This window comes from Dipodomys spectabilis, unplaced genomic scaffold (assembly GCF_019054845.1).
Source record: "Dipodomys spectabilis isolate Male_0828 unplaced genomic scaffold, ASM1905484v1 ptg000096l, whole genome shotgun sequence".
NCBI classification, from domain to species: Eukaryota; Metazoa; Chordata; class Mammalia; order Rodentia; family Heteromyidae; genus Dipodomys; species Dipodomys spectabilis.
Window position 1 is genome coordinate 15,949,488 of NW_024870773.1, and position 23,252 is coordinate 15,972,739.

General features: G+C 42.5%; 1 protein-coding gene across 5 annotated transcripts; it reads right to left on the reverse strand.

Moving 5' to 3' along the window:
• Positions 1-9,771: 9,771 nt before the first annotated feature.
• Meig1 (meiosis/spermiogenesis associated 1) lies at positions 9,772-23,039 on the reverse strand. Of its 5 annotated transcripts, none has more exons than XM_042686158.1 (4): positions 22,843-23,022; positions 18,525-18,683; positions 17,386-17,554; positions 9,772-10,129 (listed from the first exon to the last, which is right to left on the reverse strand). In XM_042686158.1, coding segments are annotated over exons 2-4 (300 nt in total). In that variant the 5' UTR covers positions 18,527-18,683; positions 22,843-23,022; the 3' UTR covers positions 9,772-10,000. The 5 variants fall into 5 exon arrangements, with proteins under 5 accessions (XP_042542092.1, XP_042542091.1, XP_042542094.1 ...); XM_042686157.1 differs by having other exon boundaries at positions 18,430-18,683; XM_042686160.1 differs by lacking the exon at positions 18,525-18,683 and having other exon boundaries at positions 22,975-23,039.
• Between the last annotated feature and the right edge of the window lie 213 nt (positions 23,040-23,252).

Sequence of the window (23,252 nt, forward strand, 5' to 3'; positions counted from 1 at the left end):
TGTGTCTTTTGAGGTGGGGTGGGGGAAGCAGTAGTCATTCCAGCTGCAGCGTGAAAGTGGCAGCAGAGTCAGCAGTGGTGGTAGTGGTGGTGGCTACCATGGCAGAGCCAGCGGTGGAGGTGGTTCTGACAGTGGCATAGTAAGGACAGACAGAAGTGTGGTGATACTAACCATTGCTGTCAACACTAAAGGACACCACTTATTACCACTCATCCCAGATTACAAAAGCCACCAAGGGCCTGGAATAGCTGGAGGAGCATCTCCAACCTGCTTTTGACCGCCCCCATGTTGGTCAAACAGAAGGACTCCAGCCAGCTGATTAGTAGTAGTTGGATTTTGACTCTCCATCTTATAAAAATCAAGAATCAACAGCAATGGTTTTCAACCATGATTGATGTTTACAAACATTAATATCACCAGGAGGAGTGTTCCTTCTACTGCTAACTTAAAACCCAACGTCTGTGTAACCCAACCCCTGAGATTATGGCTTAGGAGGAGTGGAATAGGTAAAAGTTCGCTGTGATATTTCAAAAGTATATTCAGGTTTGAGAACCAAAGATCCTTGGAAAATCCCAGGAAAGGAAGAGTTTTTTTAATATTATTATTAAGGTGTTACACAGAGGGGTGACTGTTTCATACATCAGGTAGTGAGTACATCTCTTTTGTGGACAATGTCATGTCTTCCTTAGCTTTCTTAGTTTCTTCATCCTTTCTCTGCCCATCAGTTGCATTGTTCATTTTCCACATCTACTGAATGACATGCATGCATTTGTCCATCCTTTCTCCATTTCTGCAGTCCCCTTTACCACCCCCAAAGAGAGAGAAAACAACTAAAAAAAGCAAAAACAAACACCATCACCATCATCACCACCACCAGCAACAACAAACCATGTTTCCATTTCCTGGAATTTATTTTTTACGATAAATAGTATTTTTTTATTTTTACTTTTTATTGCAAAGATACTATACAGAGGGTTACAGTTACATGAGTAAGGTAATGAGTACACTTCCTGTTGAGCATTGTTACCCCCTCCATTGTTTTCCTCCTACCATTCCTTCCCTCCCTACCTTCCCCGAGGCTCTTTTTTTTTTGATTGTGATTAAGTGATTACATAATTTCCCGAATTTCACAGTATTGTGGAATAATGATGCTCATTTAAAGTCACAAGTTCATTCTAACTTTCCTGGAGCAAATTGTCTATCACAATCTATAACATATAACGGTATACAAATGTTATACACCATACATGTGATCAGCAGCATGGGGATATTTAGTAGTGGTTCAACCTGAGTGGGAGTTCTTTGTTTCTTAAGTCCTGTTAGTTTTGTCGTATCACCTAACCTTTTGGATTTAGCATCCACTTATCAGGGAGACCATGTACCATTTGTCTCTGCTCTCGGCTTACCTCGCTCAACATGATTCCTTCTAGCTCCATCCATTTCCCTGCAAATGCCATTATTTTGTCATTTCTAATGGCTGCATAATATTCCATTGTGTATAGATACCACAATTTTTGGATCCATCCATCTGTGGTGGGGCATCTGGGTTGTTTCCATATCCTAGCTATTGTGAACAGTGCTGCAATAAACATGGAGGTGCACGTGTCCTTGTATATTGGTTCCTGTTGTTCAGGGTAGATGCCTAGAAGTGGTATGACTGGGTCATAAGGGAGGTCAATCTTTAGCTTTCTAAGGACCCTCCAGACTGCTTTCCAAAGTGGTTGTATAAGTGTACATTCCCACCAGCAGTGTAATAGGGTTCCTCTTTCTCCACATCCCCTCTAGCATTTGTCGTTGGCTGATTTGTGGATGTGGGACATTCTGACTGGGGTAAGGTGGTATCTCAGGGTTGTCTTTATTTGCATTTCCTTCACCACCAGGGATGATGAACATTTCCTCATGTGTTTCTTTGCCATTTTTATTTCTTCATTTGAGAAGTCCCTCTTTAGTTCCCTTGCCCATTTAGTAATTGATTTCTTAGGTTTGGGAGGGATTCGTTTCTTGAGTCTCCTGAATATACAGGATGTTAACCCCTTGTCTGATATATTGCTGGTAAATATTTTTTCCCAATTAGTTGGTTGTCTTTCTAGCTTGGTTGCCATAGATTTAGCTGTGCAGAAGCTTTTTATTTTATGGTAGTCCCATTTGTCGAGTCTCTCTCCAATTTGTTGTGACCCTGGGACTCTGTTCAGGAAGTTCCTTCCTGTGCCTATTAGTCCAAGTGTCTCTCCTACTCTGTCCTGCAGTAGTTTCAGAGATTCAGGTTTGATGTTAAGGTCTTTAATCCATTTTGAGTTGATGTTGGTGCATGGTGATAGGCTGGGGTCCACTTTTAGTTTTCTGCATGTCGCCGCCCAGTTTTCCCAGCACCAGCGGTTGAAGAGGCTGTGTTTCTTCCATTGTATGTCTTTGGCTCCTTTGTAAAATATCAGCTGGCTGTAGGCCTGTGGATTTATTTCTGGATCTTCTATTCTGTTCCATTGGTCTTTGGGTCTGTTTTTGTGCCAGTACCATGCTGTCTTTGTTATTATAGCTCTGTAGTAGAGTTTGAAGTTCGGCATGGATAGCCCTCCAATATTGTCTTTATCCCCTAGAATTGTTTTGGCTATTCTAGGTCTTTTGTTGTTCCATATGAATTTTTGGACTGTTTTCTGTATTTCAGTGATGTACATCATTGGGATTTTAATAGGAATTACATTGAATTTGTATATTAGTTTTGGAAGTATTACCATCTTTACTATATTAAGTCGGCCTATCCAAGAGCATGGGAGGTCTTTCCATTTTCTAGTGTCTTCTGCAATTTCTTTCTTTAACTTTTTATAGTTTTCATTAAATAGTTCTTTTACCTCTTTGGTTAGGTTAATTCCTAAATATTTTATTTTTTGGGAGGTTATTGTGAATGGGGTTGCTCCCTTTATTTCCCTCTCTTCTTGTACCTTGTCAGTGTACAGGAAGGCAACTGATTTTTGTGGGTTTATTTTATATACTGCTACTTTGCCGAAGTGATTTATGATTTCTAAAAGTTTGGGGATGGAGTTTTTGGGATCGTGAAGGTATAGTATCATGTCGTCTGCAAAAAGGGATAGTTTCTTCTTTCCCTATGTGGATCCCTTTAATGTCTTTTTCTTGCCTTATTGCCCTGGCTAAGGGTTCCAGGACTATATTGAAGAGGAGTGGAGACAGTGGGCATCCTTGCCTTGTTCCTGATTTTAGGAGAATTGGTTGTAGCTTTGCCCCATTAAATATGATATTGGCTATTGGTCTGTCATAAATGGCTTTTATTGTTTTTAGAGATGTTCCTTCTATTCCTATTTTCTCCAGAGCTTTTAGCATGAATGAATGTTGAATTTTATCAAAGGCCTTTTCTGCATCTGTGGCGATAATCATGTGATTCTTGACCTTGGTGCTGTTGATGTGTTGGATTACATTTATTGACTTATGTATGCTAAACCATCACTGCGTCTCTGGGATGAAGCCTACCTGGTCATAGTGTATGATTTTTTTATGTGTTTCTGGATTCTGTTAGCTAGAATCTTGTTAAGGATCTTTGCATCTGTGTTCATCAAGGAAATTGGTCTGTAATTCTCCTTTTTGGTTGGGTCTTTGCCTGGTTTGGGGATGAGTGTGATATTGGCTTCGTAGAATGAGTTTGGGATAGCTCCCTCCTTCTCTGTTTCTCTGAAGAGCTTGAGAGTATGGATATTAGTCTTCTTTGAAGGTCTTATAGAATTCTGCTGTGAATCCATCTGGTCCTGAGCTTTTTTTTGTTGGAAGACTTTTGATAGCTTCCTATATCTCGTTGTAGGATATTGGCTTATTTAATTAGTTTACTTCTTCTTTGCTTAGTTTGGGCAACTTGTATTTCTCTAAAAATGCATCCATTTCTGCCAGATTTTCTTCCTTTAGAGAGTATAACTTTTGAAAGTAGTCCGTTAGAATTGTTTGGACATCTTGGGTATGTGTTGTGATTTTTCCCGTGGCATCCTTAATCCTGTTAATATGGGTTTCCTCTCTTCTTTTTTTAATTAATCTTGCCAATGGGCCATCAATTTTGTTTATTTTTTTCAAAGAACCAACTTTTTGTTTGGTTTATTTTGGCTATAATTTTCTGATTTTCTAATTGGTTAATCTCTGCTCTTAATTTGTTTATCTGGCTTCGTCTAGTAACTTTAGGTTCCATTTTTTCTTGTTTTTCTAGCTGTTTTAATTGCAACATGAGATTATTCACTTGGTCGGTCTCCATTCTCTTGATGTGTGCACTGAGGGCAATAAATTTGCCCCTCAGGACTGCTTTTGCTGTGTCCCACAAGTTTCTTTGTGAGGTGTTTTCATTGAGTTGTAGGAAATGTTTTATTTCTTCTCTGATCTCTTCCGTTACCCAGGCATTGCTAAGGAGTGTGCTGTTCAATTTCCATGTATTAGAGAAATTTCTGCGGTATGCTTTGTTATTGAGAACTAGCTTGATTCCACTGTGGTCAGATAGGATACAGGGGATTATGTCGATCCCTTTGTATTTGCTTAAGTTCCTTGCATGAACTATGATATGGTCTATTTTGGAGAAAGTTCCATGAGCTGTTGAGAAGAATGTGTACTGTGTTATTTTAGGGTGAAATACTAGGTAGATGTCAGTTAATTCCGCTTGAAGTATGGCCTCACTTAATTTGGTAGCTTCTTTGCCAATCCTCTGGTTGGTAGACCTGTCCTTTGGTGAGAGTGGTGTGTTAAAGTCTCCTAGTATTATCGTATTGGGATCTATTTTATTCTGTAAGTTTGAGAGCGTTTGTTTAACATATCTGGGTGCACCAATATTTGGGGCATATAAGTTGATGATGGTAATATCCTCCTCTTGGATTGTTCCCTGTATTAATATGTAGTGTCCGTCCTTGTCTTTCTGTACTGATTTTAATGAAAAGTTTATTTTGTCAGCTATCAGGATAGCTACACCTGCTTTCTTATTGGGGGCATTTGATTGGTAGATCCTTTTCCAACCCTTTACTCTGAATTTATTTGTATGTTTGGCTGAGAGGTGGGTCTCCTGAAGGCAAACAGATGGATGGGTCTTGTTTTCTGATCCAGTCTGCAGTTCATTTTCTTTTGATTGGTGAATTAAGCCCATTAATATTAAGAGAAAGTATAGAGAGATGCATTGTTGTCCCTGTCATTCCGTTTTCCTAAGTTTTTCTTCTTTCCTTTCCTCCTGTGCTTGCTCAGTTAGACTTTGAGTAATGCCTGTTTGGGGCAGGTCCCAGTTCCTGGTTGCTTTCTTCAGGTTGTGTCCCCTCTCTTAGAATTCTTTGTAATGCTGTATTAATGTTTATGTATTCATTTAGTTTTTCTTTGCTATTAAAAAATTTCAGTTCTGCATTGAATGTGAATGCTAGCTTTGCCGAGAATATCAGTCTGGGTTGGCAGTTATTGGCTCTCAGGGCTCGTATGGTGCTTTCCCAGGCCTTTCTTGCGTTCATTGTTTGCGTGGAGAGATCTGCAGTGATTCTAATTTTTTTCCCATTGTAGTATAGCTCCTTCTTCATTTTTGCTGCATGCAAGATTGTTTCCTTATTATTCAGATCCATCATTTTTACTATAATGTGTCTAGAAGTGTTTCTCCTGGGATCTTGCTTGTTGGGTGTTCTATATGCTTCTGTTATGTAGGTAAGACGTTCTTTTTTGAGGTGGGGAAAATTTTCACCGATTATCTTGTTGAATAGGTGTTGCATTCCCTTGTTCTGAAATTCCTCACCTCCATCCATTCCAATTATACAAAGGTTAAATTTCTTGGCATTATCTGCTTGCTCTTGAATTTCCCTTTGGTTTGAGTGATTTTTCCATATCTGTCACTTTTTGGTCCAGTTGGTGTATTCTGTCTTCTGTATCTGACACTCTACCTTCCATTTCGTTCACTCTGTTGACCGTGGCTTCTATTGTGGTTTTCATGGAGGAAATTGATTCCTTTATGGATTCGATGTTGGTTCTCATAGTACTGATCTCACCTCTTAATGAGGTGAGATCAGTATGCATTATCTCTAATTTGGCATTTATCTCACTTCTTACTGAGGTTTGTGCAGCTTCTATTTTTGCATGCATCTCTTGTTTGATATCCTGTATCTCTTTTGATAGTTCATCCTTGTGCTCTTTAAATTTCTGATCTATTTCTTGCTTTATTTCTTGAGTCATTGCCTCCAGCAACCCTTGGATGTAGCTTTTGTCTTCCATTCCTGCTTTGCTCCCACTGGGGCTCTCCCCTGCGTGGCTGCTGGCTTTTGAGGTGAGCTTGCTATCCTGGGTGTTGATAAACCTTGTAATTTTTCTCTGTGATTTTCGCATGGGGGTTCGGGAGACTAATCTGCAATTTTGTTTTGGTGTGTCTGTCTTTGCTTGGTTGCTGATTCTGTATTGGTAGAGAGAGTCTGTGCCTGATCTGGGTTCTGTTGGGAGCCTACTTCCAGCTGCTGTTCTGACCTACTTAGGATTCTCGACACTCTGCTGTAGATTGCTGGCAATTCCTGCCTTTGGAAGGGTTGAGCAGCCTAGACTGCTTGTGTTTGCTCCTACGGATGCTCTTGGCAAGATCAGATGCTCTGGATGCACTCTCCCAGATGCTGGAGTCTGCTATGGGCTCCTGATGTGTTTTTGTTTGTTTGTTTGTTTTGGGCTGGTTGTGAGCTTGAACTCTAGGTTTGGGTGCTGTCCCTCAGCTCTTCAGCTCAAGGCTGGCACCCTACCACTTGAGCCACAGCACCACTTCTGACCCTTTTTGCTTTTGTGATGCTGAGGAATCAGATCCAGGGCCTCATGCATCCAAGACTATCACTCTACTGCTGAGCCGCCTTATCAGCCTGAGCTCCTGCCTACTATCAGGTGCTGGCGGCCTGTGTTGCCCAATTCCCAGGCTAGAGTATATGGGTGGGGTTTTGGTGGGGTTTGGGCTTCTCTTGTCCTGAGCCTCCAGGTCTTTTGTTGTCACAGGCATGCCTCCTAGGGGGTGCAGTTCCCCGTTTTTCTCCCCTCTGCTGAGGCGTATGTTCAGTTTTTGACTTCAGTTGGGAGGAGTTGGTTGTGTTGTTCAGGCGCCAGATCCCCAGGCCTAGTTCCGGCCCCCCACCTGGAGCGCGCTCGTTGGGCCTGTGCTGCTGTGTATACCACCTAGGTTATGCAGCCTGGGGTACACAGTTCAAATTTCTTCTACTGTTGGTTGTCTTGACCCAGAGGCGCTGTTCCTGGCTTGGGCGTTTAAGCTCCCTTCCAGGGGCTTTCTTGCCCTAGCCTGGCCAGCAGAGTGTGCTCCATGGGCTGGTGGAGCTCTCGAACAGTTCCCATTTTTAGTGGGTCCTGTGGTCTGGGTGTTCGGGTAGGGAGTCTGGGTCAGGGTCTGGGGATTCCCTCCAGCTCGTCTCCCTTGAGGGATACACTGTCCCCTGTGGGGTACTCACCCTGGAGCTAGTTGTTTCTGTGTGGTGTAGGTCGTCAGTTGCTGTTGCAATCCGAGTTCAGTTGCAGGCTGGGCTGGGCGGTGGTGGCTCTGTGTGATTCTCTTCTGTCTCTGCCTCTGTCGAAGCTGTCGGGTCCACAGTGTCCATGCTCAGGCGGCTTCTGCGCGGGTGATCTGCAGGCAGCCCCCTGTGCCACTGGGACCCTGGCGGCCCCTGCCGGGTCGTTGTGATCAGCGGGTCTGACTCCGGTGCCTCAGGCAGCTTCTGCGTGGGTGATCTGCAGACCGCCCCTGATAAATAGTATTTTAAATTTTCAGAGTCATTAAGCCTTTGGGTTTCTTCCCTGAGAATATCCTCCTTTAGTCTGATTATATGTGAAGGCCTAGAGCCTTGTGTAAGTTACCACGCCCTAGTGTATTTTAGATATAGCTTCCACATATGAGAGAAAACCTGTGTTGTTTGAGTTTGGCTTACCTCATGATTTGTTCTATGTCCCTCCATTTCTCTGCAAATGACGTCTTATTCTTTCCAAAGAATGAGTGAGATTTCATTGGGTATAAATACATTTTTTTTGGATCCACTCATCTATTGTAGGGCATCTGGGTTGTTTCCATAATTTGGCTATTTTGAATAGTGCTATAATGAACATGGATGTGCAAGTGTCTTACAGTATCCTGACTTGTGGTGTTCTGGGCAGATGCTCAAAAGTGGTATGGCTGAGTCATAGGGAAATTCTAGGTTTTTGGTGGTTTTTTTTAGTGTGTGTGTGTGTGTGTGTGTGTGTGTGTGTGTGTGTGTGTAGGAACTTCCACACCGCCATCCAGAGTGGCTGTACTGGTTTACATTCCCACTAACAATGCAACAGGGTTCCCTTTTCCCCACATGCTACCAACATTTATTGTTCCATTTCTCAATGTTAGCCAGTCTAAGTAGGGTGAGATGGAATCTCAAGGTTGTTTTGAATTTTCTTTATTGATGTTGTGCATAGCCTTATGTGTTTACTTGCCATTCTTCTGAAGGCAATTACTTTTTTATTGGTTTTTTTTTTTTTTTTTTTACTGTAAGTATAAAGGTGATATACAGAAGGGTTACCATTTCATGTCAGGTAAGGGACACATTTCTTTTTGGACAATATCACCCCCTTCCTTTGCTCTCTCCCAGTTTTTCCCTCCCATCCATATCCACAAATTGTAGGGTTCATTTTTGACATGATATCTACTGAGTACCACTGCTGCATTTGTTCACTCTTTGTCTCTCCACTTCTGTGCCCCCCTTGCTCTCTCCCTCCAAAGACAGATAAAGGAACAAATGATACAAAAATAAAAATGAAACTCTTGTTTCCATTTCCTGGACTTTGTTCCAATAAATATTATATGATCAGAGGCACAGAGGTATTGGACCTTCATGTTCCTCCCCTAAGAACATCCTCCTTTGGTCTTCCTATATGTGAATGCTTAAGAGTCCTGTTTATGTCCAAGTGTATTTCAGGGTTTTTTGCCAGTCCTGGGGCTTGAACTCAGGGCCTGGGTACTGTCCCTGAGCTTCTTTTGCTCAAGGCTAGCACTCCATTACTTGAGCCACATTGCCACTTCCAGCTTTTCTTGTTAATGTAGCTCTGAGGAATCAAACCCAGGACTTCATGCATATGAGGCAAGCACTGTACCACTAAGCCACATTCCCAGCCCCATGTGTATTTTAGATCTAGTTTCCTCATATGAGAGAAAACAAGCAACGAAGGCAATTTCTTAAGGCCTAATGGTTGACCATGCCTTGTTATTCGTGAACAGTGGGCTACTGACTTGCACAGTGATTTCAGACAAGGTAAAGTAAGTGGTCTCAGGTGAGGGGACTCAGACACTGATCCTAGGGCAATTCTTAAGTGCAAGGAGGTGGGTGATTCAGGAGGGAAACAAGCGCTGGTAGAGTGCAGGACAGACAGGGACCAACACAATATTCTATCCAGTTGGCCCAAGTGTCAACCCTTACTAGGAAACTCAGAAAGCTAGCAGAAGACACTTCTCAGTTAACATGTTACTGGGGAAATTAGGCAGTATTCCCCCATCTGTCTAGTTATTCACTGGCAATTACTGGGAGGGCCACTCCCAAGTGGGTGTTACTCTTGGTACTTCACATCTGTCAAGGAAGTGGCAAAGGACTCTACAGGCAAGAAAAGCTGTGCTGACAGCCCAGCGATGTGGTCACAAAGAGGTGAAAGTGAGCAGGGGTGTTGGGTAGAGCATGATCTGCTATAAGAAAATAATAACACCAGCCTTACCACTTGCAATGGCTTCAAATGGACCTATTTCTCTCAAAGCAGAATGGTTTAAACAGTCAGAAATATTAGGGCCAAGAAGGGAACATCTTTAATATATCTGCAGCTCTATTTCTGAACAGGATAGGATAATTAGTAGAAGCCAAGTTTCCTGGCTTTTGTGTTTCAAATCCATGAAGATCAGCCAATGAAAGTCACAATACTTATGTACTTTGAATTGTTCGGGAAAGTCGCATTCACGTGCTGCAGAACGGAATCCACAAATGTTAAAGCATCACCAAGTGGTACAAAGGAGAGGTCAGTAAGCATAAATCTTCACTTTGTGCACCTCCTTGTCATCACACTCCCTCTGCTTGTTATAGTAATAGAAGGTATTGTCCCTCCTCTGGAGTTTCTTCACATATCCTGTCTCTGGCCAGCGGTCTACCTGCACAATTAAAAACAAAAATATAAACACAGTAATGCCTGTTTTACTTTACCTCCCATTTCACTATCAAATAGTTAAAAGCACAACTGTCATTTTAAACACTGAAGTATTGCCGGGCGCTAGCGGCTCATGCCTGTAATCCTAGCTACCCAGGAGGCTGAGATCTGAGGATCATGTTTCAAAGCCAGTCTGGGTAGAAAAGTCCCCGTGAGACTCTTTTCTCTAATTAACCACTAACAAACCAGAGGTGGCACTGTGACTCCTGTGGTAGAGCACTAGCCTTGAGCACAAAGAGGCTCAGGGACAACGTCAAGGCTCCGAGTTCAAGCCCTGCGACTGACCAAAAAAAAAAAAGGAAGTACCAAAACTTTTAAGTGGTCAGCAATTGAAGCCAGGTGCTGGTGGCTCACAGCTAAAGTCCTAATGACTTGGAAGGTTCTTGGTTTGAAGTCAACCTGGCAGAAAATTTACAAGACTCTATGTCAAAAAGCAAAGCAAAACAAAACAAAAAAGAAAGAAAAAAAAAAAAAAAGAAAGAAAAAAACCTGGTCTAAGGGTGTAGACTCAAGTGTAGAGCCCTAGCCTTGCAAGCACAAGGTCCCAAGTTCAAATATCCAAGTACCACCAAAAACAAGTTTTTTGTTTGTTTTTGGGTCCCGTAGTGGGCCTGAACTCTGGGCCTGGGCGCTGTCCCTCAGCTCTTCAGCTCAAGGCTAGCACTCTACCACTTGAGCCACAGCACCACTTCCGGCTTTTTTTTTTTTCTGCTTATGGTGCTGAGGAATCAAACCCAGGGCCTCATGCATGCAAGGCAAGTGCTCTACCACTGAGCCACCTTTCCAGCCCCCAAAAACAAGTTTTAAAATGGTATTGGACATACATCAAACTTGCAATCTAGACTGTAGAACTGGTCCAGGGCTTCTCACTAGAATCTGCTTTGTAGATCCAAATGTCTACACTGTGGCCAAGGTAACCTAGCACTCCAGATAAAAGTAAGGCCTCCCTGATGGGAATCTGCTTTTTTCTCCTAACACTATGTTGCTCACAAGGCCCACTAACCCCTTTTCCCCAACAACCCCCCTCCCCCGTAATTCTTAAGAAAACTTCATCCTGACCTTATCTGAAATTACAGGACTGTTGGCATCAGAAGAGTAGATACCCTACCATAAAACCCCAAACAGTATAATTTGCACAATAAACCCCCAATAGGACAAGACAAAGACATTCCAGAGAAGATCTTACATTTGAGTTTATTTAAAAAAACAAAAAACCTTAAAACACACCCCCACTCCCCACTCCTTGTTTCTCTGACTCTGGTGTTACATGCAGTCTCCTGCAGCCAGGAGTAAAGCCTGTTCTCATCTGTTGAGGTCTCTGCCTTCTTTCTGTCATTTTGTCCACTACCACCCTCAGGAGAAAATGGCGACCAGGGATAGGTCCAGGCCTCAGGATAAAAAGCAACCACTGCAGATGATGGAGATCATGCAGGGACTACTGCAAGTGACTGCTAAACATAGCTAAAGGTGCCCAAAGTTCAAGTTCACGTAGATGTCCATTTTTCTTTATTTTTCTTGGTTGTGGGGCTGGAACTCAGGGCCTGGGCGCTGTTTCTGAGCTTGTGTGTGTGTGTGCTCAAGCCTAGTGCTCTACCATTTTGAGCTACTGCTCTACTTCCAGTTTTCTAGTAGTTAATTGAGTCTCATAGGCTTTACTGCCCCAGCTGGCTTCAAACTCAGATCTCAGCCTCCTGATTCACTTGGATTACAGGTGTGAGCCACTGCCCCGCCTGATGTCCACCATTTTTAATAGAAACTTGAGGTCATGAATACAAAGTCCTCAGCAATCTTTCCTTGCCCCCATGGTCTTTTCTTAAATAAATATCATGCTTCTCTTTGTTTTGGGTAGTGGGGGGCATAGTACTGGGGACTGACATTAGGGCCTTGACACTTGTTAGGAAACTGGTACTCTTATTGCTTGAGCCACATCTCCAGCCCCTTACTTTTTTCGGGGGGTGGGGTCTTGCTTATGCCTAGGCTTACTGGATTATAATCCTTCTTCTTGTGCTTCCCCATGTTGCTGGGAGTAATGCCACCCACATCTATTGTGCATCTCCTCATAGCTGTGGTAATAGACACGCACTACCACATCCAATCAGATTGAAATAGAGTCTCATGAACTTCTTCACTGGGCTGGCTTTAATGGCCATTCCCCATATTCTGCAAATAGGATTATAGCCTTGAGCCACCACGCCCAGCTACTGTTTTTGTTTTTTTTTAAATAAGCCCTTATTTTACACTTTCTTCTTTGACTTTATCTGATTTGAACATTTCCTTCCCCTTTCCAAATTCAAAGTTATGTCTTCCTGGTTAGGTCAATGTGCTATTGGTTTTTTTTTTATGTTCCCCCTGGATCTGTCAACTTCCCATTATTTCAGTTTTAGAAAACCAAACCTTGTTTATCTTATTCTTCAGCACCATTCACACAGAAACCCTTCTCTTTCATGTTCCACACATGTGATTCCCAGCTTTCCGTTGGAAGAAAAGATGGCTGCCAGGTCTTTTACTTTCTACTAATGTTTTCTGGTTTTTGTTTTGTTTTTGTTTTTTGTCATTTGTGGGGCTTGAACTCTGGGCCTGGGTGCTGTCCCTCAACTCTTTAGCTCAAGATGAGCACTCTACCACTTGAGTCACAGCGCCACTTCCAGTTTTCTGAGTGGCTTATTGGAGATAAGTGTTTTACAGACTTTCCTGACTGGGCTGGCTTTGAACCTCCATCCTCAGATCTCAGCCTCCTGAGGAGCTAGGATTATAGGCATGAGCCACAGGTGCCTGACTCTGTTTTTGATACAAGATTCCATTATGCTGCTCAGGTTCACCTTGAGCTTGCTATGAACCCTAGACTGGCTTTGAATGGGAGATCCTCCTCCATGTTGAGTGCTGGGATTACAAGCATGCATCATTATGCCTGACTTTTGCATTTTTTGTCTCATTTATTATGCATAAAATAGAATTTGAGAGGATTGGTTGCTTCTGTGACATTTAGGTTTTTGTTTTTTGTTTTTGTTGGTCGTGGGACTTAAACTCTGGGCCTGGGTGCTGTCTCAGCCTCCTGGGTAGCTAGGATTATAGGCGTGAGCCACCGGCACTGGGCCTGTGACATTTACTTTATAGCAACACAGCAAACCATTCTAGCAGTATGCCATGTCTCCTTTGTGCCTCAGCTGGGAAAGGAGGTATTTTTAAAAGTTAGTTACAAGTCTCAAAGATTAACTTGTGTGTGTGTGTGTCAACAACAAAAGGCTGGAAATGGAAATAGAGCATGCGTGTGCAGTAATGGGGCTTGAACTCAGGTCCTGGACACTGTCCCTGACCGTTTTTGCTCAAAGGTAGCACTCTATCACTTGAGCCACACAGCTCTATTTCCAGCATTTTTTTTTTTGTAGTAACTGGAGAGAAGAGTCTCATGGACTTCCCTGCCAGGCTAGCTTTGAATACTGATCCTCAGAGCTCAACCTCTAACAGTTGAGAGCCATTGGAAACCAGCTCAAGAATATCTTGTTCAACAAATAAATAGTGTACCCTTTCTTTACAGAATCTTCAGAGCAATTATAAGGGACAATCCTAAACACAGCTAGACTGGGCCTGTGCTCATGGTTTCCAGACATTTTTCTTTTTTCTATCTCTTCTTTTTTATATCCCTTTGTGCCAGTCATGGGGCTTAAACTCAGGGCTGCCCCTGAACTTTTGTGCTCAAAAGCTAGCACTCAACCACTAGAGCCACAGCTCCACTTCTGGAATGTAAGTGCTTATTTGGAGGTGCAAGTGTCATGGACTTTTCTGCCCAGGCTGGCTTCCAACTACAAACCTCAGATCTTGGCCTTTGAATAGCTAGGATTAAAGATGTGCACCACTGGTTCCCGGCTCTTCCTATTGGCTTTGAACTTCCTTGTTGTTTTGTCTGGACCTTCTTTCTATGATGCCATGCAATGGTACAATTCTTGAGTCCTCCTACCTTCTGCTCAGGTAGTGAGGTTGACAGGCTCTAACAGCACCCAGGAGAGTGTATGCTCTTCCATCAGTAAGGAAAAGGAGCGTTACTCTAGCCTTCACCTTGCTGCACATTGAAAGGGACACTCCAATCTCAGGCAAGCCTTCAGCTAGCATCCGATTTGTCTTTCAAATGCACTGCATCTACTCTGAGGAACATGAAGGTTTTTCTGAGGACCAACCCCACAAAAGTCATTTTATCTTCCTCAGAAATTCTTTTTGCTTTTCCATTTTTCTTTCTCTGGTAACACTGAGGTTTGAACTCAGAGACCCGTGCTAGCTAAGATGTTGCTCTACCAGTTGAGTTAGGCTCTAGTGTTTTTTTGCTTTGTTTTGGGGGATAGGGATTCTATTTCCCCGTTTATGGTGTGATTTTTCCTACTTATGCTTCCCAAGCAGCTGGAATGGCAGATACATGCCACCACACTCAACTATTGGTTAAGATGGAGCTTCACTAATTTTTTTTTTCACATGGGCTAGTCTCAAACTGTGATCCTTCTGATCTACACCTACCAAGTAGCTGGGATTAAATTCTTTTTCTTAAAAGCACCATACTTTGCCTACCATCTGGCTTTATTGTAGATACTTATTTTGTACTCTAAGATAGTTCTTGCTCATTAATGACAGCATCAGTCATTGACTAAACATTATTTAGTCAGTGTTATTTTACAGTGAGAAAATGCAAGTGGAGCCAGCCAGAAAGAAGTAGAGTCAGGAAACAAATGCTGAACCCATGGACTCCAAAACCTATTTTCAACTGCTTCACTGCATTTCTCAGGGCCAAGCACTAGCTTCTCTCGCTCCCTCATGCACTTGGCACTGAGTTTCCCCATGGCAGCTGTTGTTTTGCCAGTCCTGAGCCTTGTGCTATTCTGTTCTAGGTGCATGTTCCACCACTAGAACTACTGCCAGATTCTTTTGTCTCTAACTGGACATAAGAGACTTCATGGACTTTGCCACCCAGGCTGGCTTCAAGCCGCAATCTTCAGAACCTAGTTTCCTGAGTATGTGGGGCTTACAGGTATGAGCCATTGGTATCTGGAAACTTTTTTTTTAATAGTCTTGCTTTGTTTGCTCAGGTTAGCTTATACCATGACCCTACTTATGATTCCTGTGATGAAAGACCTGCACCTAGTACATTTTACTGGTTGAGATGTAGAGTCTCAAAACTTTTATTTTCCTGGGCTGGCCATCTTTAACTGCCTTGGTAGGTAAGATTAGAGATGTGAGCCACTACACTTGTCTTGGCATCCCAACCTTAAGACAAGGTATTAAAAATATTCTTGAACAGCATTAAAATAATAATGCTTGTGTTTTTCTTATTTAAAAGCCTTGGACACTATCTTTTGGTAATGAGGTCTGAGTAAGACCTCAGTTGCTATGAGAAGACAGGTACGTTAAAATCAGTCATCAACTCTTCACTTAATCAGTATTTGTGTGTGCACATGCGCATGTGTGTATGCACACACGTACATGCTCATACTAGGGCTCAGGGTGTGGCTTTTTTTTTCACTCATAGCTGGTGCTTTATCACCTAAGCCATACCTCAAGTTCTTTAATGAGTATTTTGTTTGGGTATGTGTGTGAAGTCAGTATCTAGATGCTGTCCCTTAGTTTTTTTTCACTGTTTTTCCTTTTTTTAAAAAAAAATTTCAGGTAAGAATATCAAGAACTTTTCTGCTAGGGCTGGCTTCAAACCTCAGTTCTTAGATATCAGCCTCTTGAGTAGTTAGAATTATTTGTGTGAGCCTCTAGGTACCAGCTGTAAGTGTTTTCTCATTGACAATCTCCATTAAAATATGATTGAATCCCTCTGTTATTCATGGGTGAATTCATAGGAAGGAAATAAGAGTTACAAAACAATCTGCCTATCTGATTATGAAATTATCTGAGGTAAAAGGACATGTCATTGTCTACCATTAATGGCTCACTTGTATAAGAGCTCAGTTACTCAATAACAGCTGAGAGCATTCTGAATGTGCCAAAGCTGCCTGGCAAATCATCTTTCTGAGGCTCAGTCTCCCCCTGAATGAGAGTTTCATAATTCCCTTCAACTATTCTTTGGTTATTTGGCTTTGTGTTTGCTTGTTTTTCTCAGGGTGAGTAAACCTTAGGGCCTTGAGCTTGCTAGGCAAGCCTTCATACCAGCCAAATGAATCTACCAAGTCTTTTATTTATTTTTAGATAGGGTCTTCATTTATTCCTAGGATGGTCTGGATTGTGATCCTCCTATTTGTGTTTCCCATGCCACTAGGATGACAGGCGTATGCTACCATGCCCAGCCTCCATGCTTCCCCTGCCTAGGTATGCAACACCATGTCTAACCAATGGCTGAGAGAAGAGTCTCACACATTTTTTCCTGTTTATACTAAGCTGCAAACTGTGATGTCCTGATCTCTGTCTCCCAAGTAAGGTTATAAATTCAAGGTACTGAGCCCAGTGTTTATGTTGATGATGATGATGATGATGTAGCTGTTCAAATGGGTTACCAGTCTTTCAGTCAGGTTATGAATACAATGCTTCTTGTCATTATCTCCCATTTCCTTTGCTTTTAAATGCATATATATTAATATATTCTTTTTTTTGCCAGTCCTGGGGCTTGAACTCAAGAGCCTGGGCACTGTCCCTGATCTTCTTTTGCTCAAGGCTAGCATTCTACCACTTGAGCCACAGCACCACTTGTGGCTTTTTCTGTTTTTTTGTTTTGTTTTGGTTTGGTTTTTGGTTTGGTTTTTTTTTGTTGTTGTTGTTGGTCATGGGGCTTAATCTCTGGGCATGGGTGCTTCATGGGGCTTGAACTCTGGGCATGGGTGCTGTCCCTCAGCTCTTCAGCTCAAGGCAAGCACTCTACCACCTGAGTCATAGCACCACTTCCGGTTTACTGGTGGTTTATTGGAGATAAGAGTCTCACTGACTTTCCTGCCTGGGCTGGCTTTGAACTGCTCAAGGCAAGCACTCTACCACCTGAGTCATAGCACCACTTCCGGTTTTCTGGTGGTTTATTGGAGATAAAGCGTCTCACTGACTTTCCTGCCTGGACTGGCTTTGAACTGCACTCCTCAGATCTCAGCCTCCTGAGTAGCTAGGATTACAGGCGTAAGCTCTTGCTCTCTGTTTATGTGGTACTAAGGAATCAAACCCAGGACTTCATGAATTCTAGGCAAGCAGAAACTCATTTCAAATTTAGGTTTACAGAGGTATAAATCTTACCATAGAAACTTGTTTCACTTGTTTATATTCAATTTCATCCCGATAGCCTGCTTGCTGAAATCTGTAGAGATTTTCTATCTCTTCTGACCATTTTTTGGCACGACTTATTGATTTTGGTTTCACATCCGAACTAGCCATTGCTAGAGTGGCTTTATTACCAGTTTTTTTCCTGAAAGATGTTAAAACAACATTAATAGATAACAATAACAACTTTCAACATCTTTACAATGAATCCCAGTTAAGAATACCAGTAACATTATTAAAATGTTAACACTCAGTTCCAAGATTCTTATTTGGAACAGTAAACAAAATAAAAATACTCCCAAGCCCTAAAACTATTTATTTATTGTAGGTCATGGGGCTTGAACTCAGGATCCAAGCAGTGACCCTAAGCTTTTGTGCTCAAGGCTATACTCTACCACTTTGAGTCACTGCTCCACTTCTACGGAGAACCATTTATCTTTTCTTTTTGGTTGGTCATGGGGCTTAAACTTGGGGTCTGGGCTCTGTCCCTGAGCCTCTGTACTTATAAGGCTAGCACTGTATCACTTTGGGCCACAGCTCCAGTTCTATAGAGAATTATTTCTTCACCAAATAAAACTGCATTTGGAGTTATGGTGTAACTTAGGGGTAGCGAACCTTTTTCTCCCAAGGGCCATTTGGCTCCTTAGAACACCACTTGAGAACCAAATGAAATCATCAGTACAAGCAGGGCCATGGGCAGCCAACAAAAGGCATCCCAATTGTTCCCATTCTGTACCAGGCAATTCTTCCCGCATTCTAAGACCCCTAAGCTGGATGTTCCCCAGCCATCAGGACCTAAATAAAACCAGTATACACTAGTTCTAGTGTCCTTAAAATAGGTGGCATGTTTCTGAAAACTCAATTTTTGTTTTTCCATCTTTATACATACTTGCAATGTATTTCAAGCCTACTCAGCCTCCATCTTTCTTGTTCCCTTTTCCCTATCCCCCTAACAGCCTAATAGTTAGAATCATTTACATACATGTATATACATACACATACACATACACACATACATACATATATCTGTGTATCTATGCATGTATATTTTATACATGCCCTTGAATATATTCTGAAGACTGTCCAAATATCCCACCACTATTCCATTTGATTACATGCAGTACTCTTCTTCCTTTTTCCTTAAGAAGGGAATATAGCTTCAGTCTTCTCGTCTTCTTCCCTTTCTTGCTTCTCGGAAGTAATGGCTACTTCTTCATTGCTTGGAGAGATCTCAGTTGCTGTGATCCAATTATTGGATCACTGAGGCATTGGTCCTATGATAGATGAATGTGGGAAGAGTAACACAAATCCCCTAGCCATATGGCTGTCACAATACTGAGATCATTGGTTTTAAACAGTGTAGGTCACTGGTGATTATGGACCTTCATCTCTAGCTCAAGTTGTTTGTCCATTCATGCAATGTCTACAACCAATTTTTCCCCCAGTTCTGTTGTAAGCTAGACAAGCCAGTTTACCAGTGAGCTATACCCCCAACACTTTAGTGTTCCAAAGATGTAATCTGGCACTTGTCTTTTTCAGCTACTTACTTCATTACTCTAAAACATACCATTTAACAGAAATAAATTATCACCATGATTCCTTGAGTCCATTTTTCTATTTAATACATATATATTTATTAATCAGTCATGGGGCTTGAACTGAGTTCAAGAGCTCCCTGAGCTCTTTTGCTCAAGGCTAGTGCTCTATCACTTTGAGCCACAGCACCCCAGTTTTCTGGTGGTTAACTGGAGATGGGAGTCTCACAGACTTTTTTGCCTAAGATGGCTTTGAACTGTGATCCTCAGATCTCCCATAGGTATGAGCCATGTACCCGGCTTACAATATATTTCTGTTGGTTAAATACACCAAAGGCAGACTTCACAAAGTAGATCCTTTAATATTTTGTGAAAATTTTTTCAAAATGATGACAAATGCTCTTAAGACAAAAATGCCAAGAAACACACAAAAGTATAAGAAAAACAAAGCAAAATAATCACTGCATTAATTAGAAATATCCAGCCTTGACATTATGAGAATATCATCCTAAATATGTAATGGTTTATGATGGATGTGAGAAGTTTAATAAAAAAAAGAAATTTCACAATAAATGCTTTTACAAGAATAATAAATTTAGTTGATCTGGATTTAATAGAGGAATAAGTAGCAAAAAGAGAAATGGCAGAAGGCTGAGTTTCAGGTAATCTTCAGAATAAAAGGTAGAGTTTAGGGGCTGGGAATGTGGCTTAGTGGTAGAGTGCTTGGCTAGCATGCAAGAAGCCCTGGATTTGATTCCTCAGTACCACATAAACAGAAAAAGCCAAAAGTGGCACTGTGGCTCAAGTGATAGAGTACTAACCATGGGCAAAACAAGTTCAGGGACAGGGCCCAGACCCTGAGTTCAAGCCCCAGGACTGGTAATTAATTAATTAATTAATTTGAAAGTTCCTTTGCTGAGCCCAGTGCTGGTGGCTCATTCCTGTAATCTTAGCTACTCAGCAGCCTGATCTTGAGGATCTTGGTTCAAAGGCAGCCCATGCAGGAAAAGCCAAGACTTTTATCTCCAGTTAACCACCAAAAGCTGGAATTGTGGCTCAAGTGGCAGAGCAATAGCACAAAAGCTCATGGACAGTGTCCAGACCATACGTTCAAGCCCCCCCCCCCACACACAGAGATTCCTTCTGTAATTAATAAAAGATAATGATGACAATCAGGAGACTTAGATTCGTTTGTTTTAATTTTGTATATCAACTACACATAAATACTCATGGATTCTTTTCTATGAAAAAAAAGTTGGTCTAATTCTCCTTTCCTTCCTCTAGATTTTTGAGGAATTTATTTAACATTCTAGTATATTTACATTCTACTCAGAACCCATACTCCTCACAGTTGTTCCAATTTAGTTCCAGACTTAATTTCAATGAAGCCATTTGAGTAATATAGATTGATCTGATCAAAGCAGCAACTACATAAATGCTCGCACCTTTTTCCATTGTACAAACTATCATATATTGATCACATCAGAGAAAAGTAAAGAGAAAAGTAAGGTTTTCAACTTTGGATCATAACACTGATTAAGACTGGGGTTCATGTTGCATTTTAAGGCAATTCATCATTAGAGTATTGTATCAAAATGCTCAGAAAATCTGGAACACCTGACAAAATGGCAAGTCAGTCATGTTTCAGTAGAGGTCCTATAATTCCATTCATTTTCATGAAAAGTTCATTGTACCACTAATGCATAATATCCAGCTATGAACAACAAGTCAAAAACGTGGTAGAGCCTGATAATCCAATCACAGAAGCAGGAAGATTCAAATTACATGTAGAATATACAAATACAAAATATGGCACAAATAAACCTGAAAACATGTACATTCACTGTCTTAGGAATTTGCAAAGTCAGACTTGCTTTCATATGAATGTAGTGACTACACTGCTTATAGTACCTTTTTGTTGTTGTTGTCAGTTGGTTGGGGCTTGAACACTGGGCCTGAGCACTGTCCCTCAGCTCTTCAGCTCAAACCAGTGCTCTACCACTTGAGCCACAGCACCACTTCCGCCTTTCTAGTGGTTTATTGGAGATCAGAGTCTCATGGACTTTCCTGCCTGGGCTGGCTTTGAACCAAGATCCTCAGATCTCAGCCTCCTGAGTAGCTAGGATTACAGGCATGAGCCACCAGTGCCCAACTTGTTTATGGTACTTTTATAGTTGAACTATATTAATATATTTTTAAAAGTAGTAATAGTCTTTTTTTTTTTTTTTGTCGCTTGTGGGGGCTGAACTCTGGGCCTGGGTGCTGTCCCTTAGCTCTTCAGCTCATGGCCAGTGCCGTACCACTTGAGCCACTGTGCCACTTCTGGCTTTTTTCTGCATATGTGGTGCTGAGGAATCGAACCCAGGGCCTCATGCATGCAAGGCAAGCACTCTACCACTGAGCCAACTTCCCAGCCCAGTAATACAACCTTAATTTCTGTTCCCCACCCTGTTCTTTGGGGGGTTTTTTGGGTGTTGGTTCTGGGGCTTTAACTCAGAGCCTGGTGTGCTGTCCCTGAACATTTAGGCTAAAGGTTAGCACTCTTCCACTTGAGCCACAGCTCCATTTCTGTTTTTAGTCCTTAAGTGGAGAAGAGTCACACAGTCTTTCCTGCTTCGGCTGTCTTTGAATTGAGATCCTCACACCTCTGCTTCCTGAGTGGCTAGGATTTCACGCATGAGCCACCAGTGCCTGGCTTTCCTCTATTGCTTTTAAGATTGGCCTTTGAAGCTGGGTGCCAGTGGCTCATGCCTGTAATCCTAGCTACTCGGGAGGCTTAGACCAGAGGATCAAGGTTCCAAGTATCTCATCTCAAACCACTCAGAAAACTGGAAGTGGCTCGGTGGCTCAAAGGGTAGAATGCTAGCCTTGAGCAAAACAGCTCAAGGACAGCCCCTAGGCCTCTGCAGAGTTCAAGACTCAAGACTGAAGGAAAAACAAAACAAACAAAAAACCTGTGCTTATAGACCCGCCAAGCTTTCAGGTCACTGACATTAAAACTCCTTTTCCTTTGTATGTGACCAAGCATCCGAGTGATTTTCTTGGGGAAGCCTTTCAACTATAACATCTGGAATCTACAGAAGAGATCTCCCTGCTTTCCTTTATTTTGCAAGTACATTGATTCATGTCTTTTGCTTCTGAGATTATAAAAGTTTGGATAACCTCACCCACAAGCAGAAGTTTCAGGATAATGTCATTCTGTTTCTGGGCCATGGGAATAGAACCTCTTGTATTCTCTTGGAGCAAGAGCTGCATCTCACATCAACAATTTAAAATTAGCAAAGATCAATTTCACAGTCCTAGATTAAACATCTCAGTGGTTCTGGGGAAATAGTGGCATTACTGGATCTGCTGTGCTTTCAAACTGAAAGATTTCTTTGCTTAGTGTTGTGGCCAAAAAAAAAAAAAAAAGTTAGAATTATAATGCTAACAAACACGAAGTAGTAATGCCTGCGTTTCTAGTTTGTGGAAAATGAATTTTATTAAGCATCCTTAAGATGATTATTATATAGCTTGCTGGGAACGCCCCACCCATCTGAAGCGTCTGACAAGCTAAAGTTGTTGGAGACTCGTCAGAGGCAGCCAGCGGGCTTACACTTAGAGCACTGGCCTCCCTGATCTTCTTGTGTTTCTTCCATGTCATTATTTCTGCTCCTAAGGATCAGCAGGATCTGGTGGTCACCTTTAAATTCATATGTAATCCTTGGGCCACGACAAGGTCACACTCCTGGGCCTGCTGGGCCTGCTGCTGAACTGTCTCAGGCAAACACTGGGTGGTCTGCACACTCCATCCCGATGTCATCGATGGTTCATTTTCAGACAAAAGCAGACCCCCAATAGGTCCCAATGGTCACTCACGGGGGGGAGGGGTGGAGGACCCCACAGGTAGCCTGCTTACCTTGGTCCCTGAAACGTGCTGCTAGAAACCACCAACTGGGTGCTCGTGAGGTGTTAACAGGTGCCAGAAGGGGCGTGGGGTGGCCAGGGAGAGTGGGATTCGAATTTAAGAAGGCCCAAATGAAAGACCTACCCTAACACCAGAGAAGAGAGGCTCGATGGCGCGGTGGGCGGAAGGGGCGGGCCCGGGGCTTCCGGGGCGGGCCGGGCCCCCGGCCGGAGGCCCCCAGCGAGGGTGGTCCGCCCCTCGGGTCCCCTTCTCGGTGGTGGTTACGCTTGCCTGGCCCAGCTCATAGGCGAACGCTGTGGTGCGCGCCTTCTCCACTCAAGGATCCCAGGGCTGGGCCAGAAAGAGCCCGACGGTTATGGACACTGCGACCTTCGCGTCTCCTAGCAACGCCGCTGCGCCCC

Bases quoted from the DNA above. Each gene is read 5' to 3' on its own strand.
- Meig1 (XM_042686158.1), bottom strand. The intron at 10,130-17,385 runs GTAAGATTTATA...TTAATTGTGCAG, and splicing joins AAGTGAAACAAGTTTCTATG to GTAGACCGCTGGCCAGAGAC.